The following is an 18,444-nucleotide window of genomic DNA, read 5'->3' as shown; positions in this document are numbered from 1 at the left end:
TTTCCTCTTGAAACAACAAAAATTCTTGATGAAACAGCTTCAGCTTCTTCTAAAGCATGTGTTGTTATAATGCAAGTAGAATTCTTTAAATTAGAAATAGATTTCCAAATTAATTGTCTTGCTTGAACATCAACACCTGCTGTAGGTTCATCCATCATTATAATTGGTGGATTTCCTAACAAAGACATTGCAATACATAGTTTCCTCTTCTGGCCACCACTTAAATCCCCTGCTCTGTTTGGCAACATTTCTTTTAATTGCAAATTATCACAAAAGAAATCAATACTGTCTTGTAATGTTTGTTTATCCAAACCTCTTCTACGACCAAATATTTCTAAATGTTCTCTAATAGATAAATGTCTATAAATAACATTATCTTGAAAAACAATACCCAAATTCTTATTAACTTTTGTATTATCATTACCTTCTAAATGAACTTTTCCTTGTGTTAAAGGAATTGAGCCACTTAAAACATTTAAAATTGATGATTTTCCTGCACGATTTGGACCAATCATAACAATGATTTCTCCTTTAGATACAGAAAATGAAATATCATCAATAGCATTAACATCACTCTTAGGATATCTTTTAACTACATTTTCTGCTAAAATTATTTGATCTTTTTCTAAATCTTGCAATTCAGTTTTTTCAGAAGAAACTTTTCGATTCTTTCTAAACAGATTTTTGAGTTTAATTGGTTGATTACCAAATCCACGATCCAAAACAGCATTAAAGAACAAAAACAACAAACCCCATAATACAAAATCAATTGATAACCACATAAATGAATAATAAATAGGATATTTGTATTTTTCTGAACTGACATCTTTCCATTGTATTGCAGGTCTATTTAATCTCACTTCTTCATACATAACAGCTATAGACAATTGCCATGACACGAAAGGAATCAATGAGAAAATGTGTTTAACAGCTGTTGGACTTGTTAATGTATAAACTGAATTCAAATACGAAAAGAACATGCACAAAATCAAAAATATAATAGTTAATATTCTTGCTCCAGCAGCTTTGTTAAAGAATGTACTAAAGAAATTCTGGAATTGTGTGTAAGCCAAGATAAATATCAATGACAAAACAAACAACAAAGTAAAATCTGTGCCTGCCATACAAAGCCAAAATGCAAATAATAAATCAATGACTAAATATGGAATAAAACACATCAAAAATGTTGAAACAATATTAACAATCCAATATGATGTTTCTGAAGCACCCATCATATAAATAAATGTCATCATGTGTGACTCTTTATCATTTAAAATCAATGATAAATCAGGTAAAGAAGCAATGACAATAGGAATAGATGCAAATAATGATACAACCATGTCAATTGGCATCTGATTTGTGACTTTTGGTCGTTGCATTTTGGTTGTCCTGATGTTTGGTGGGTTAAATCCTTTCGATGGATCACCATTAGGCTTGAATTGTATGTATTGTTTCATTGCTGCCTTAGTTTGGTCATCTAAACCTGACATTGAATCAATATAATTTGAAATGTTTTGGTTTAATACGTAATTCAGGCCTTTGATTGCTTGGCCAGTTGAGTTAAATGCTAAAACAGCCATAAAGTCAACATTTATGTGATAGGTATAAAAATTTGTTTGTGATTCAAAAATATGAGAAGTTAAATTTGAATAAAATGTCTTGTCATCGTGATTATCCCACTATATACCAACAGAAAAGGCTTCTTTTGAGTCAAAGTCCTTGCTAAAGTCGTCATATGAATCAAGCCATGTAAATGTTTCAGATACGTTAACTAATCGTTCTGTACTTGCATTGATGTCTTTAGTTTCTTCGTATTTTCGGTAGTTTAGGACTGGAAGTTTCATATATCCCCAAGTATTTCCAATTAACGATCTTAAGATCGAAGAATTCGAGGGACCAGCAACGTAATTGCCACCTTTACTCATAGTGACCATTTGGTTGTACAACAAAACAATGTTTCCGAATAATTCTGAAGAATTTTAAAAATCTGTCGTTGTAATTGGATCATGAGGGTTATCGGCGAAGTTCCAGAATACAGCAAGAATGCAAATGATAACAGTTGCAATGATTTCGGAAGCAATAACACCTTTATCCCTAATTTTGCTTAAAAAAGACCTTCTAAAGAGCGATCGTACCTCTGTGGAAAACGTGGGATGTCTACTGTCCCATGCACCACCAGTAACTAGAGTTTTCTTATCTTCATGCGGTTCCATTTCAATTTCTGGCTAAGTCTATTCAATTTTGCCGATTATAAAATTTTTCAATTCCATTCAAAGTGACTATGATCAACAATTTTTATTTAAAATTTATAATCAGTACATTATGAATATCTTTTAAAATTTTTGGTCGTAAAACATTCAAAAGTTTTAATGGGTGAAAGTCTACCGTTTGTGATTGATGATGACTCAGAGTCCCAACAATCGAAACCTCGTCATACTAAGACCAAAGTAAGTGATATTTTGCAAAATGCTGACGATAATGAGCAAGAAATAAATAAATCTCAGCGAAGAGGTGCGCAGTTCAAGGCTTTGTTCTATCGCAGATGGATCGGCATCAAAAGATCAATTGTTGCAGTTATAATTAACATATTAATTACTTTAGTTGTTTCTTGTTTGGCAATTATTGTTATGATACTAATGGATATTAGTAGTCCAGATGATCATTATGTATTTGGATACGAGAATATTAGCGTTCACCTTACAGGCAATAGTTGGGGTGGATTAGCTTTAAACAATGGTACGCTCAGATCATATATTAATGGTTGTATTAATCATCAAAATTGGCATTATAGCATTGGAGCATACGGAGTAGAAAAAGGAATCCCCGGCCCATATTATTTGAAATTTGTTGCCCTTTATGCCAAAATCAATAGCTTAGACATGATAACATGCATTTCATGCAAAATTTGTCGAAAAATTTTCTTAAATCCGAATATCTTTTTGTTTGTATTCATATTAGTGTAAATATATATTCGTTTCTATCAAAATTCTTATTGTATCCATAATCATGAATTTTTAAAAGAATTGGAAACCATGTATCATATTCCAATTAAAAGGGGAATTCTTTTTTCTTAACATAGAATTTTGCTCATCTTGAGCGATCTTTTTCGTTTAATTTTCATAAGATGATAAAATATCTACATTGTCAAGTAAAATACATATTCTTTAGAAGATCATAATATATCTTGAAATCAAATGGAAGTCATTCGATGTACCCACACACACAATATCTATGCTTCATATGTTCAGCACAAATTTGGTCGATGTATATATTGTTGATGAAGTTCTTTTTTTTTCCAATTGATAATTATCTGTGTTCTCTGTATATATCATATATTATCTATTTGATTAAAATTAAAAATTTATTCAAACAAAAAAAAACAAGGTTTTAAATATAGTTTGCAAAATCACTAACAACATTACTATGATTTGACTTTGTGTTAAGCCACAAGTCCTTTTAATTGAAGTATCATCTTTGAATTAAGTTCCTTCAAAGAAATCAGCATTCATCTTTTTAAGACTCTTGTGGAATTTATGGATTTCTGGCTTTCCATCCTGCATTGATTCGTATTCATCCATAATAATCCTGAAACTTTTGATATAATCATTATTCTTCATTATTGTCGTAATAATAAGTGAACAGTTCTCATAAATAAGTGCTGAATTCCAAAGTAAAGCGATTGCTGAAATTGTAGAAGTAGGATTGATTTGATCTATGATGAAATTATACATATCATCTACTATTATGCATGATAGTTGTTTATCTGTGAATAAATGTCGCTCACTCGCTGCATGAACTAATTCTGATTTATTTGAAATACATTTGAAAAGAAATCTATCGGCTAGTTCGCTTTTATTTGGTATATTTGGTGTTTTCCTTATAAATTTGGCACAATTTGTTAAAACAAGGCAAAATGAATTTGGATTATTAAGTAAAATTTCACTTGCAATCTGAAAAGCACGTGTTGTTTTGCCACTCTTTGGCTTACCACATATCAGAACATTGCGAGGTTTATGTTCTTCCATCAAAAAAAAATATAAATATTGAAAAGTGACAAAAGGAACTTCACTTTCATTTATCAAACATAAGTTTATTTATAAAAGATTCATATAATACAGAATGTGTTGGATTAAAACAGCGGTTTAATATAACATAAAACAATAGAACCTTAACAGCATTTCTTCTTTTCTTCGTTTGGAGTACTTTCGATGGTTTTGACACCACCATCATCTCCTTCCTGCTTCGTCTTAAAGAAGTCATAGCCAACGTTGGCTGCTTGTAAAAACATTGAATCAACATTTTCGCCTGTTGAAGCAGAAATGTAAAAAATGGCTTTGAATTGTGAACTAAACTCGCGTTCTATCTCATCAGTTTGGTATGGATTTTCATCGCATTTATCAATTTTATTAACCGCCAAAATGAACGGTGTTTCTGACTCGATTGATGCTAAAGCTGTATTGATCCAGTCTTTTATATGGGTAAACGAAGCTGGATCATCAATTGCTGCAACAACAATAACAGCGCATGAATTTCTTGCGTACATTGGCATAAGAGATCTAAATTGCTCTTGTCCGGCAGTATCCCATATGAATAAATCAACTTTTCCTTCTCTTAGTTCAACAATTTTTCTTTGATGATTTGTTCCAACAGTTTGTTTGAGATTTTGATAAAATTTTCCTGTCATCCATCTTGTTAAGCATGTGGTTTTTCCGACTCCAGAATCTCCGAGCAGGACAATTTTAATTGATGGTGCATCGGTTTCTGATTGCTCATCCATTTTTTTTTACTGAAAATTGAATGGAATCATATTAGTTATAACTATCATATTAGAAATTATAATTTTGTTTGCAGTATATTATCCACAATAACTTGTACTTGAATGTGGTTAGTTCTAAATCAATTTTCACATACCGGCAATAATTCATATGCAATATGCTCTCATAGAGTTTGTTTTTTCTGAGAAATTACTCTCCTCAAACAATACTCATCGATTTATTCCCTAACGCAGAATTCGAAAATTGATCAATAAATAATTGACTGAAGTATGTGAAATCTAAATGCTCATATATAATATATATGAAAAATTAATTACTGAGCTGTCAATTTGATAATAATATAAATTTAGAAAAATCTAATTCCGTTAGTAACGTCTTTAGACAGTTTCAATTGTTTAATGACAATTACATAAAGGTCAACTTAATTCGAATGTGACTGTGAAGAATGTAAAATTTATGAAATTATGCTCTTTAAAAATACCATGATATTAAGTCCCAGAAGCCTTTTTGTGATCATTAGAATCTTAACGTCATTTTTCCGCTATTCTTTAAAAAACACATCAAATTTGAAAGCAAAATTCAAAACTTCAGAATTCGTCATAATCCAAAATGCTGAATGGAACAATGTACAAGGACTACATTCCATATTCACATGTAGCAACTACAGCGAACAGCCAAGTGTTTCTTGCTACTAAGGTCAATGACTCCTCATTTAAAACTTACATAATGAAAATAGTTCAGAGAACCCACAGAAATCCAAAGGCTATCAGTAACTTAGAAGGAGAGATCAGAATTATGCAGAAAATTGATCATCCAAGTATTATCAAACTCCTAGATGTAATTTATGATCAGGATGAAGTTACATTAGTTATTGAATATGGTGAAAATGGAGATCTTGTTAAGTATCTCAATGAGAAGGGTGTAATCGATCTCAATACTACTCTCAGCATTATGCGAGATATCTTTGACGCAATTGCATACCTTCATGCAAGAAACATCGCTCACAGGGACATCAAGCTGGAAAATATTGTGATTACAGCTGAAGGTAAACCAAAACTTATTGATTTGGGACTTTCCAAAGAATATATCAATAATGAAAATCCAAATAATGAACCTCTCCAAGAACGATCAGGCAAAATACTCAAAACTACATTCTGTGGCACATATGAATACATGGCCCCCGAATTATTTGAAAAGCATGTTTTCTATGATCCATTTGCAGCTGATGTTTGGGCAGCTGGAATGTGCCTATATGTTCTTTATAATGGTTTCTTCCCTTGGGTTGACTCAGAGTTCGGTGCACTTGATCAAATCAGAAGAACCAAGATTTCAATTCCGAAGACATGGCCGGCAATAATTAGAAGAGTCGTTTCCATGTCATTAGAAATTGACCCATGCAAAAGAGCAAAAGCCAAAGATATTCTAAATGAAATGGATAACTTCATGAACAACAAAGAAATTCCAATGCCGAAGTTATTCAGCAATGAAGTTTGCAAATCATCACCTGCAGTTCTTCAGCAGAAATCCAAAGCTTCCCCAATTAGAAAGAGAAAGATCATTGTACCAAACATTCTCAAAATGATGCCACCTAAGTACTCTGATTCAAAGGGCAATGATTCTATTCTTTGTATAATGAAATAATTTTCCTTTCTCAACTAAAAGTTTAAATATTTTTTCAAATTATTTGCACATATAAAATTGATACTTCATATTTTCAATGCATTCATATGTGATATTATGGATTTTGATTTACTGTTCATGTTTTGCACTCTCATGAAGATCTTGAAGATTTTGAAAAATCATAGTGGTAGTAATCACCTCAATGCATTAATAAAGGATTTTCAACTTGATAGAGATGATCCTGATCGGTCACATGTTAGTGAGAATAGTCAATTGTCTCCTTGGTCATGACCTTCTTCAATTATAGATGATATATAATAGGAACCTGCTATATTTGGGCATGTCATATCGTGTCGTTCGTATAATTCCTATTGAAACTCGATATCCGAACTCAAAATTTTGGATTTTGTAAATCATTCAAACCATTACAATTTTCAATTTTCGAAAGAAAAGAGTAATGGGTTGTGCGTCTTGTTTACCTCTTCAGCAGCCTTTATGGTACGAATACTATGGGCCGATCAGGCGTGTCGAAGCGGCAAATGCAATCAACGCGGCCATTGCAGATAATCTGAATTTTGATAATGCAATGACCCGTGTTCCAATTAGAAAAGTTACAGCTCCTCACATCAAGGTTCCTGGTGCATTAAACAAGCCAATTGTCGCAAATTTAACCGATACTACAGTAACAATTTCTTTTTCAACGAAAGCTGCAGGCACAATGACATTAAGTGCCAACGAATCATCTGAAGCACTTGAATTCGCAAATGCTCTAAATCAAACTCTTACATTCAACAGACCAACAGACGAACAATGGACTATCAAATTTGATTTCGAAGATGGAGAAGAAGTTTCATGCAGAATTATTAAACTCAACGCTAAAACACCATCAAGTCCAATTGTTGCAGATGATAAAATCGTTATTAATGGAAAAATTTCCACAATTAACAAAGTTTTCCGTGAAGAAGATGAAGGATCCGATGGTGGATTCAACGATGGCATGTGCCTTATTTGTTGCAGTGCAGAATCTACAGTTATTGCTTTTCCATGCAGACATTGCTGCATGTGCAGCGAATGTGCTGAGAGATTTGCAACGATGACAATACATTGTCCTGTTTGCAGAGCAATTGTTACGGAATTAATCGACTGCGCTCCAAATCAAGAACAAAATCCACCTCCACCACCGTAATCTCAACGGTTACTCTTAATGTCATTAATATATATACTAGCGACCTACTTTAGAATATGATTTGTCAATTTTATTTAATATTATAACTTAATTTTTAATTGTTTGATAATAAAAATTGCAATATTTGTTATAATGAATATTTTTGGTTTGTTTGAAATCTTTTCGCTTTGAGATTGAGAATTAAAAATTGAATTTGTAAATTGGATCGAAAACAAAGTCAGTTAATATAAAAATCCAGCTACAAACATTTTACCACTGCTCTCATACTTTATGAATCACTGGTAATAACTTAAATATTGCTCATAAAAAACTAATAACATAAAATTTATCAAACAAAAATTAAAATAACAAATAATAAATAACAATTATTTGAAGGCTTCTTCGTATCTGTGTTCGAAAGCGCTTTTGTTCCTTTGTAAAGAGAGAGGAGTATCAATAATTCTCTTTAATCTCTCGGGTTTCTCCTTTGGAATTGATCTTCTTGTAGTAGAAGCTTCTCTTGTCCTAGCTTCCTCTTCATCCATCATGATCTCTTCCTTAGATCTCTTATCTTCCTCGCCACAGGGCTTTGGCATGTAATAATAAGGATCTTTTCTGTAATGCAATTTGTTGAAGTCAGAAACTTGGTCACGAGGCTGTGTCTTCTTCCATTGATCATTTGAGTTGCAGTAAATGATATCAGGAGCTTCTGTCTTGTTGAGAATTTCGCGATTGTATTTATAAGCTCGTTGAGAAATGTCGAAACTTGTTGATGGTCTTTGCAAGTATTTGTAGCCTGTGTCAACATCATAAACAACGTCTGTTTCTTTCCTCATGAGGTGTGCAAATGGGCTGCGGTTATCGCGTGTTTGTTTTGCAAAGTCACCTGTCTTTTTCTTCTTTGGAATTTCGCGAGTTTTCTTTTGTTTCAACAAATTCTTGAGAATTTCTCTTTGTTCGTTTTCGATTTCCTGCCAAAGTGGATCTTCTTCTTTGACTCTCTTTTCTCTTGATGCCTGCTTGTCAAAAGAAATCTGTTGTGGCTCGCGTTTCCTGATTGCATCTAATGCAGAGCGAGTATCACGAATTGGCTTCTCCAATTTGTCGCTGTCGTCAATTCTTGAGACTTGTAAATGGAATGATGTTGCATTGTTATGCTTTGGATGCTTGATTGCGTAAGCAGAAGGTCCTGGAGTTTCTTCTCCAACAATGTATGAATCACGATTCGCAAAACGTGAATCTTGTGAAAACTTGTATGTGTTTGCGCCTTCAACTGTGCTCGGAGGTAATGGAGCGTAATCTAACGAATTTGATGATTTTTCTGCTTTTGTAAAATCGACGTTTCGAAGATGATCTGACCATGCTACAATCATTTCACTCATGGAACACTCATCAACATTTGATCTATCCAACTTAGAAGTACTATTTTTATCTTTCATCGAAACTGATGGAGATTTTGGTAGAATTGATGAGAATTTGGGCGAATAATGTGCAGCTCCTGGTTCGTTATCGAGGACTGAGATTGATTTTTTAACTTCTCTAACTTGTGGAATTTTTCTTTTTACAGGAGAAGCAACACCAGAAGATATAGTTCTTCTGCGTTTGTAAAATTTAGAATCTTTATCAATTAATCTGTTTACTACTTCTGGTAATCTGCCATTCCCCGCATTTCGTTTAGTTGATGTATCTAATGTTTTCACACTAGTAATCAAATGCTCTAAAGAATGATTGAACGATGCCGTTTCTGATTCAGAGAGGTTAACTCGCCCGAAATCAGATGGTCTCGTTGACATCCAAAAATTTGATATAAAACTGGTAAGATTTACCTGGCATTCACCTTAACTATTTGATGTTTTATATTAAAAATTGCTGGATCTTGAAATTAGAAAATAACAGTTTTTTCAAAAATTGGGATTCTTAATGAGCCTCTGATTGGATTAGGTATAACTGAAAGAAAAATGAGTAAATTATCAATCAAACAATAATATTCAAACATTTTATTTAGAATTAGATTTGTTTTTCCTAACATCATCAAAAAACTTATGATTAAGAGCATCTCGTGCTGTAATTCTGTATGTTGGATCTATCACTAGCATCAATCTAAGAAGATCAAAGAGATCATCATCTTTATATTCGTCGCGAACACGGCTTAGAATGGCATCGAACTGCCCAATAGATATTGATGAAAGAGCATTCAATAAATTCGTTGAAACTTCGAAGCCAATCTTATCTGCGAATTCTAATAAAGGAGATGCTGTGAAAACTCGACTAATCGAGCGTAATATATCTAATTGATAATCACCCTTGAATAACGGTTCTTCGTGTATCATTTCTGCGAGGATAACTCCAGCAGACCAAATATCAATTGCATAATTATAAAATCTGTACGACATTAGTATTTCTGGGGCCATAAACCTTATTGTACCAATACCTACTTCATATTGGTGGTATGGGAAGTATACTTCAGCTAATCCGAGATCGCCAAGATGTAAGTCTCCTGTTTTTGGATTGTAAAGAATGTTCTGTTGTTTCACATCTCTGTGCATTATACCGTGCGAGTGGCACTCATCTAGCGCAAGTAGTAATTTGTACATAAAGTTTTTTATATCGCTAATTTTCATTTTGGGAAAGAAATTTTTCCAATTTCCAGATTTATGGTATTCCAAAAGTAATGTAGTCGACTTTGATACAGGATCGCGTACAACATCATGTAATTGAACAATGTGCTCGCATTTTCGTAGTGCTTTATGCATAAAAATCTCTCGACGAATATAATTTGGACGTACATCTTTATAAACTTTCATTGCATAAACATGCTTTCCGTCTGTACCTTTAAAAACTGTTGAGAACTTGCCTGATCCGAGTATGCTACCTATTGAGTAATTATTAATATTACCTAATTTATACGTATAATGAGAATAAGGTGTGAAATAAGGATACAAATACTCTGACATATGGGTATAGACCTTAGGTAGTATAGCATCATATGTCACTTGTTGATTAGATATCGGAATTTCAGGATCACTCATAATTTTTTACCTCTTACAAAATTCTATCTCACAAAAAAATTACATTTCAGTAATTATTTATTGCTAGCTAATGCTGATTGAAATGAAAACGATTTCATTTTAAAATAAAAAAGTGACAAATAATGGGGTTCAAAAATATAAATAAACAGTTTAGTATCCAAAGAAATAAGAGGAACACTATAAAAAGATGATCGCTTTGAATGTGCATTACAAATGTTTCGGAAATGATGAAGTTTGCCGATTATCGAAAATAATTTGAAAAACGTTAGCTAAATAAGGCAAGTAAATTTGGTATAATAAACAAACAAGGATTTATTTATTCTTAAAGCATATAAGAGTGGCAACCATCAAAGGAGAAAATAGTAAAACATAATCAAGAGCTTTAAATGAATGATACTTTCTAATTAAAGCTTCGACATATGTTATTCTTGCTTCCAATTCAGCTACTTTTTTCTCGTTGTTTTCAATCTCTGCTATTTCTCCGTTTTCCATCTAAAATGTCACTTTTTATAATATTTTGAAGTTCATTATCTGAAGTGAATTCAGCTGTAACTCGAGCCTATGATAAGTCAAATCTTTTTTGTCCCTTTGAAACCTGAGGAAATCATTAATATAATAGAGCATTTCAATAAATTAGTATTCATTGAAAATCTTTATACGATAAAGAATGACTTACCACCCAACATTAGTTTCTCGAGTTAAATTTCTTTCAATTTCAATGTAATATTACCTTGGTTATGGTTTAATATCATTTTTGTGGAAATTTTCACAATTAATTGTAGTAAGTTCATTGAATCAAGAAGGAAACTCGATCTTGATAATAGGATGATACATCATTTGATAAATATTTTGAATATGAAGGCTGTCTATTTTTATATCTGATTTTGAATACATTTAGGTCTAGGAAACTATGTTATTAATTATAGTTATTCTAAATATAAATAGTCAGCGCCTAATTCTGCTGAAGAAGAGCTGTGAAAAAATTGAGTAATGTTTTTAGGTTGAAACTACGGCATATTCGATTGCATTATAGGAAATTGATTTTTGGGAATAAGGGTTTCGTTTTGCTAAAATTGTCACTTTTATAGCATATTTGTTTTTGGATGTTTTGCGAAACCAAAAAAAAAACTATGATATACAATGTGTGTGTAAAGAAAATACTTTATTTACTAGTTAAAAAATCATTTGGTATTGATCAAGTTTTTTTTTCTGGATAAGATATTATATGGATAATTGGATAGAAAATACAATTATATAATCTTGTACCTGGTTTAATTAAGCTAATTGTCATCAGAAACTTGTAATTTTTATGAATTTCAGATTTTCTTTTCATTACTGCTTTTTCTTAATAGGTCAAGTTTTATTTACGTTATAAAGTATGATATTTAAAATATCAAGTTATCATGTTTTTTTGAGAAATTATGAGAAACAAACAAAAATGAAAAAGATAGGAATAGCAATGAATAGTGATGTGGGTATAGAAAATGTAAGAGATATGAATGCAAAGCAATCAGTATTTAGGATATTGACCATAGATTTCGAAAAAAAAATGCTGCATATTGAGCGAAAACTATGATTATATTATAAGGCTGTCATTTAAAGCATAATGAAACTATTCCCTTTTCATTTTAATCGAATAAGATAGTAAAGATTTTTGAATTAGCTAGAAACTGATGAGATGTTTTCACAAATCAGATTTTTAATCTCTATAATGCATAATTCACTCAATATCTCAATTTTGATATTGCGAGATATTTTTGCTATCGGTTTAGCAATTTTGACACAATAGCAAGAGGGTTCTATAAGCATTATTATCAACGTCGAATCTGAATATCATATCAGAAAATGTCGCAAATCCGACATTTACCCGACCAAATAGCAAAAATAATTGAATACTTTTCGCAAAAACTTTAAAAATCGATAAAAATATGAAATATAGATATTAAAGAGACTTTTTATATAATATTCATAAAGATTTTCCAAAAATATGATACCGCAAAATTAAAAAAGTGACGTCTTGAGTGGAGTCAAAGGTCGAAATTGCTAGCTAAATGTTTTTTTAGCGAAATTGCGTATTGTACGTTTTTTTCGCAAAACGAAACCCTTATTGGGAATAACCATTTATAAATCGATCGCAAAAATTGAAACGAACAAATCATTTGAGACAAAAATGATCGGCCAGTTGATGATCATTCAATATCGAATGATTTTATATTATTTCATTATTGAAGCACTCTGATTTCTTATGATAAATTTACGAGAAAATACAACAAAAAAAATCAATTAAAAAATTAATTATTATTGAATATTAATTGCTATACTGATTACAGAATATAATTTTCTTCCATTGAAAAAATAAAAATTTTGAATCAAACTTTATTCTATAAAAAATGTTACTTTTTCTCTCTTCATTAGCTCTTGCAAAAAACATTATAATCATTGATGCGGGAAGTACAGGAAGTAGATTGTATATTTATACATACGATGACATCTACAATCTGTCATCCTACGATCAAATTCGCGATTCAGACGGGAAACCAGTTTCTATTAAGTCTTCAATACCATTATCCGACACATTAAATAATGAATCTAAACTCGTCGAATACTTCGATGTTTTGCTCGATAAAGGATCCCATAATTACATCGAAAAGACGATGAGATCAACAACTCCGCTTTATTTGTTTGCCTCTGGTGGGTTAAATTATATTGAGAGCGAAAAGGCTAGAAAAACCGTAATGAATGACGCATTCCAATACGTAAATCAAAAGTATCGTTATCTTGTGAAAGACAACTACTTCCAAATTGTTACTGGCAAGGAAGAAGCTGAGTTCGCATGGATTGCAGCTAATCATTTTCTTGGTGGCTTTGATTCAAATAATATCATGGGCGTAGCCGAAATTGGAGGCACACACGCACAGATTGCCTTTGGTGTATCTAAACCATCCTCTGATGCAAAGAAGTATGTCGAGTCAATCTCAGTAAATAAGAAGAAATACAAAGTTTTTAGGAACTCATGGAAAACTATGGAGATGTTGATGTCGAAAAATCAATTCTTCAGCATTTAAAGGATCAAAATAAAACAGAAAGCCCGTGCCATCTTATTGGTACTCCTGATATCGGAAAAGGCTTTGGTTTGAACACAGAATTCACAGACAAACCGAACTTTGATAAATGCATCGAATTAATTTCTACAGTCCATCAAAAATCATCAGATAATAAATGCGATTCCGACCCGTGTTTGTTTATGGACAAAAACGATGACAACGAGGATGTATGTGTCCCATACCCAGGAGGTCTTTCATACGCTGTTGTCTATGGTATGATGTCTTATAACCTTGAATACATGAATTACTCTACCGAAGTCTCAATCGACCAATATCTCGCCGATTCATACGCATATGGAAACAAAACTTACGAGCAGGCTAAGGCTTTGAACCCAACCTACGGCTACACTTCAAAAGTTTACTTCCAACAGTGCTTGACAGTCAGTTTCTTACAGCGCAGTACAAATGGCGAAATCAAGACATTACGCAGAGTTAACTCTACAAGGTGGGCTGGCCTTAAACTCGATTGGCCAATTGGTGCTGCAATTTATCTGCTTCTGTATATAGAGGCATGCCAGTTCATTTCATAATTATCATTGTCGGTCTTACATTATGCTGTGTCGTTATGGTATTCTTAGGTATTAAATGCATAATTGATAAGTTGAAGGAAAAGAGAAGGAGACTTAACGATGTAGAACTTAACGCTGAGACATAATGTATTACTTTTGCATAATAAAAAAACAAAATATCTTTCAATAAAAATTAAATTTTAATAAATAGCTTAAATAGGTAAATTATTTTTTTATATATATTTAGGAACGAATGATGATTTAATCGGAATATTTATAAGAATCTTCAGAATAAACAAAGAATGAACTTGAATCACTGGATGCATCAAGGTTTCTCATTGTCTTCCTGCGGCAGCATACTGTAAACATGACTGCAATGCATCCTATAACCATAATAAGACATGATATGAGCCAGAATGAGCCACCATTAACTAAATTAACGCAGAGGGCATTTCTAACTGGAACGTATATAGAGCAGACTTTATCACATTGTAATTTTTCAGATAATCCATCAACAACTACAACATTAAATTCAACAAAGAACTCATTCAAAAGATTTTGAGTTGTGTTTGTTGCATTCGCCATTTGAGGACTAATTTGACTTGACCTATTAATGGAATTCAATACATACTTGGTCATTTCATCCAACTTGTGCTTCAAACTACTGTTTAGTTTATTGAAATATTCATCAATCTTTCCATTTATTTCCGTTGTTTTGTTTGAACATTTCTCAGTCATCTTCTTTAATTCATCTTTCTTTCCAATTGCTTCTGTGAGGCCTTCGAGGTTTAATGAACTCTGATTAATGTTAACGACATCATTCAATGCCTTTAATGTTTCAGTTGCATTGACAGCAGTTAATGTTCCTTCCAATTTCTTTTTGAATTCATCGAGTTTTTCATTGATCTTAAACTTTTCTCCAAATTTCAACAATCTGTAAAGTGATTTATCTGTTCCATTGCAATAAAGAACTGAATTTATGTCTGTATCACTAGGAATTACACTTGATGCATATTTTGTAATTAATGTTTCAGCCTTTGGACATGCAGAATAGAATGTCGGAACAAGAATTGCAAAAACAAGGCATGGCAATCCCAACAAAAGTGCAAATAGAAAACCAAATGCTGGAAAACTGCATGCAAGACATCTGCAGCATCCCTTATTGAAGAAGAAAATAATAGCATAAACAGCAATGATAATGGATATTATTACAACAGCTATGATCACTACGGGACCAATTAATTTCTTGGCTTTTTGAATATAAGCGTCTCCTTCGTCAGTGTATTTGTAAATTTGTTTATAATCAACCTTGTTTATTGATTCATTAATTTTACCACTGAAATCCTCGATCTTACCTTTAACACTGTTATTAATTTCATCAATGGATTTCTGTATTTTCTCTTGAGTTTCATTAATTTTTTGGATGTTGTTTTGGAATTCCTTCATTTTTGAATAAATATCTGACAATTTTGAAACAATGCTATCATTATTAATTAATTTTTTATCACAACCGTTACAACATGATTTGAACTCATTGTTAACTTCGTCAGCAGCTGTCTTTAATTCACCTTCGGAATAGTTCTTTGCTTCCTCAGACTTAGTTACGGCTTGAGTTACATTTGATTGGACATCGTTCAAAGTTGAATTAACAGTATGTATGAATTTCCTGAATGTTTCTTCTGCTTTTTTTACAAGATCATTAATGAGATTAATAGCAGCTCCAACAGTGGAAAGAACCGCATCAAATGCTCCCTCGACAAAACTATGAATATTTTTGTTTAAAACTGCAGCATTGTTAACACCACTTACAATGCTTCCACTTGCAAAATAGAACAAAACAAGGGAAACAACCATCACTGCAATAAATACTAAATGAACAATAGCTCCTGACCAAGTAAATTTCTTACCTTTAGTTGGTTTGAAGCAGCAGCAAGCACCGCATTGAGAGATAAGAAAGAAAAGAATAACAATTACCAAAATTATTAAAATAACGGCTATGAATCCAGTTAAAGATGCTAGGTATTCCATATGTTTGTCTGGATCAAATTCGTAAATTGGTTCTTTCCTAGTAATCATTTGGTTCAATTTGAAAACTTTGTTAGCTGATGGAGCAATGCCTTGGTAAGCTTTATAAACAAATTTTCCTAGTCCTGATGCACTATCTGATTTGCAATCTTTTGGTAAATCCTCTGCTTTGAGTTTCCAAATAAGGAAGAAAACAAAGATCATTTTTGAAAATTCAGACAATTCAATAACTTAAAAATCGATTAAAATTTCTATCTTTTTATTCTATTAAAAAGGATGAATAAGTCGATTTTGATAATGATGTTTTTGATAAGTGAGATTTTTGAGAAAAAATAATTTTTTGATAATTATATTTTATATTCTTAAAATACATTTGCCGTTAATATTTAAAGATTTAATGTTGTAAACAGAAATTCATCAAAGGTGACAACTCAGAAAAGCTAAAATATTGAATTTTTGGAACTTTTGATAGAGCACGTTTTTAAATATTAATAAAAGTAAATGTATATTTTGTAAAGATTCGTTTTAATAAAAAAATAAAATTTTGAAGAAGAACACAAAATCTTCTGAAAAATAATATCACATAAACTCATATTATTTTCTAATATATAACTATTTTATATAAAAATCAAATTCAATGATCTTAAAAGCGAAGGATAAACCTCAAAATTTAATATAATGAGTGGGAATATAATGCTTATCTATCATAAAACCATATGAAATATTAATTTTTGCTTTACGCCTAATTTTTGACGACAATTAGCAAAAAATGTTAAATGTTAACACTCAGTCCATTTGAATATGAAAATAAAATTGACTTTGATTAAATGTTTTTATTTATCATGCAATTCTTCTTGCGACCAAAGATTTGAATAAAATTTCAAAAATAAGATAGCTTAAAAATAATATACGGTAGTGTTTACTAATAGATGAATAGTATATAAATTCTATTAAAATGGATTTGATCCAAAAAAATATATAAAATTTGATCATAAATAAAATCGTTTTAAATTACTTCTTCATTTACCCAGATTTTCCTTACTTTTACCACCTCTCTAAAGCTGGGGACACCGCCTATCGTTGGGGGTAGCTATTAAATAGAACCACCAAGGTTATTTTTCGAACTGCCGGTGTAGTGTAGTGGAAACATCCGACATAATGATTTATTATGTCAAGATTTGATTCCCATTTAGCCAATTTTTTTTCTTTTTTAGATCATGAATTTTTTTTGGGTCACTATAAGATTTGTTTCATGTTCTAAATCTGCTGCATATGTAATCTATTTTTATTTACCTATTTTTTAAAAATCTATTGGATTGCCAAATTTGAATATATTTAAAATCATAAAAATCCAAAAAACTATAAATATATGTTTTATGCATAGTGCCGATACTCAAATATATTACTTAGATCCATGAATAATATCCGAATTTTTTTTCTTAAAATTAAACTTCAAAACTTCTTGCAATCTTATTCTTCATCAATTGTAAATTTTTAAAACCATTTTTTAAAATAATTTTGCGTAAATTTTATTCTCATGTTGTTTTAATCGAAAATTGATACATTTTCAAAAAAATAATATTGACTTATGAAATTCATTTTTAAGGTGAAATAGTATTGTTTTTATTAAAGTATATGAATAATATATAAAAATTAATGAATAATATAAGCAGATTTTTAGTTTACAAAACAAATATGAGCAATGCAATTTCAAACTTTTGCTGGCAATTTCGATATTGCTCAAGTTTGTAGTATTTGTGATACCTATAACATCGGCTTAATCAAAATTCGATTTTTCTTATGAGTTATTGAGAAAATTTGATTGCAATGAGAAGGATTTCGACGTTTTTGATAAACTAAGAGCTGAGCTTTAGGGGTTCAGTTCATTTATGGCTGTAGTTTGATGCGTAGATCTCTTTTTTATTGTAAATTCTTTCAGCATGGAGATCGAGAATGAATCTTTTGAGAACTTTATGAGTTTTTACACCCGTAAAGAGGTCCTTCGAGGAAAGATAGTCCAGACTACATGAAGATGTGGGTTAACCAAAAAAATCCGATGGTTTCCCCATATTCATGTAGATCTTCGAAAAAATGAGCACCAAAAAAGCCAAAAAAATAGGCTTTTTATTGGATTTGTACACTAGATCAATAATCTATTTAGGATCTGACACTCTTTTTAGCCAGAGATATGAGGTCCTTTCTAGGAAAACGATCTAT

The 18,444-nt window shown here is 31.4% G+C and overlaps 10 protein-coding genes across 10 annotated transcripts, besides 2 other annotated features; 4 read left to right on the top strand and 6 right to left on the bottom strand.

Annotated features, from left to right (window-relative positions):
- Positions 1 to 147: 147 nt before the first annotated feature.
- TVAGG3_0310660 (ATPase activity, coupled to transmembrane movement of substances) lies at positions 148 to 1,580 on the bottom strand (the record flags this gene model as incomplete). Its single annotated transcript, XM_001310961.2, has 1 exon — positions 148 to 1,580. A coding segment is annotated over one exon (1,433 nt), but the record flags the coding sequence as incomplete, so codon positions are not given.
- Positions 1,581 to 1,979: 399 nt separating this feature from the next.
- Positions 1,980 to 2,213, bottom strand: TVAGG3_0310670 (ATPase activity, coupled to transmembrane movement of substances; the record flags this gene model as incomplete). Its single annotated transcript, XM_001310962.1, has 1 exon — positions 1,980 to 2,213. One exon carries the CDS (start codon positions 2,211 to 2,213, stop codon positions 1,980 to 1,982), a length of 234 nt encoding a protein of 77 aa, XP_001310963.1.
- A 1,167-nt stretch (positions 2,214 to 3,380) lies between these two features.
- TVAGG3_0310650 (P-loop containing nucleoside triphosphate hydrolases family) lies at positions 3,381 to 4,886 on the bottom strand (the record flags this gene model as incomplete). The annotated part of the gene is made up of 1 exon (XM_001310963.1): positions 3,480 to 4,025. The coding sequence occupies one exon, from the start codon at positions 4,023 to 4,025 to the stop codon at positions 3,480 to 3,482; it is 546 nt and encodes a 181-aa protein (XP_001310964.1).
- A 253-nt stretch (positions 4,887 to 5,139) lies between these two features.
- TVAGG3_0310640 (protein serine/threonine kinase protein) lies at positions 5,140 to 6,489 on the top strand (the record flags this gene model as incomplete). The annotated part of the gene is made up of 1 exon (XM_001310965.1): positions 5,385 to 6,416. The coding sequence occupies one exon, from the start codon at positions 5,385 to 5,387 to the stop codon at positions 6,414 to 6,416; it is 1,032 nt and encodes a 343-aa protein (XP_001310966.1).
- Positions 6,490 to 6,827: 338 nt separating this feature from the next.
- Positions 6,828 to 7,634, top strand: TVAGG3_0310630 (zinc finger, C3HC4-type (RING finger)-containing protein; the record flags this gene model as incomplete). The annotated part of the gene is made up of 1 exon (XM_001310966.1): positions 6,853 to 7,581. One exon carries the CDS (start codon positions 6,853 to 6,855, stop codon positions 7,579 to 7,581), a length of 729 nt encoding a protein of 242 aa, XP_001310967.1.
- Positions 7,635 to 7,946: 312 nt separating this feature from the next.
- Positions 7,947 to 9,353, bottom strand: TVAGG3_0310620 (uncharacterized protein; the record flags this gene model as incomplete). The annotated part of the gene is made up of 1 exon (XM_001310967.1): positions 7,947 to 9,353. One exon carries the CDS (start codon positions 9,351 to 9,353, stop codon positions 7,947 to 7,949), a length of 1,407 nt encoding a protein of 468 aa, XP_001310968.1.
- Positions 9,354 to 9,557: 204 nt separating this feature from the next.
- TVAGG3_0310610 (protein serine/threonine kinase protein) lies at positions 9,558 to 10,589 on the bottom strand (the record flags this gene model as incomplete). The annotated part of the gene is made up of 1 exon (XM_001310968.1): positions 9,558 to 10,589. The coding sequence occupies one exon, from the start codon at positions 10,587 to 10,589 to the stop codon at positions 9,558 to 9,560; it is 1,032 nt and encodes a 343-aa protein (XP_001310969.1).
- Positions 10,590 to 12,979: 2,390 nt separating this feature from the next.
- TVAGG3_0310600 (8-oxo-dGTP phosphohydrolase protein) lies at positions 12,980 to 13,654 on the top strand (the record flags this gene model as incomplete). Its single annotated transcript, XM_001310969.1, has 1 exon — positions 12,980 to 13,654. One exon carries the CDS (start codon positions 12,980 to 12,982, stop codon positions 13,652 to 13,654), a length of 675 nt encoding a protein of 224 aa, XP_001310970.1.
- A 179-nt stretch (positions 13,655 to 13,833) lies between these two features.
- TVAGG3_0310590 (8-oxo-dGTP phosphohydrolase protein) lies at positions 13,834 to 14,223 on the top strand (the record flags this gene model as incomplete). Its single annotated transcript, XM_001310970.1, has 1 exon — positions 13,834 to 14,223. The coding sequence occupies one exon, from the start codon at positions 13,834 to 13,836 to the stop codon at positions 14,221 to 14,223; it is 390 nt and encodes a 129-aa protein (XP_001310971.1).
- A 237-nt stretch (positions 14,224 to 14,460) lies between these two features.
- TVAGG3_0310580 (tweety family) lies at positions 14,461 to 16,431 on the bottom strand (the record flags this gene model as incomplete). The annotated part of the gene is made up of 1 exon (XM_001310971.2): positions 14,464 to 16,431. The coding sequence occupies one exon, from the start codon at positions 16,429 to 16,431 to the stop codon at positions 14,464 to 14,466; it is 1,968 nt and encodes a 655-aa protein (XP_001310972.1).
- Positions 16,432 to 16,625: 194 nt separating this feature from the next.
- Positions 16,626 to 16,663: a mobile genetic element.
- Positions 16,626 to 16,663: a terminal%2Cinverted (terminal inverted repeat of Banshee-A3 transposon ID:TVAGG3_0310570).
- Positions 16,664 to 18,444: the final 1,781 nt, after the last annotated feature.

Source organism: Trichomonas vaginalis, chromosome V (assembly GCF_026262505.1).
Source record: "Trichomonas vaginalis G3 chromosome V, whole genome shotgun sequence".
In the NCBI taxonomy this organism is placed as follows: Eukaryota; Parabasalia; order Trichomonadida; family Trichomonadidae; genus Trichomonas; species Trichomonas vaginalis.
The sequence above is the reverse complement of the archived record's forward strand: the minus strand, read 5'-3'. Positions and strand labels throughout refer to the sequence as shown.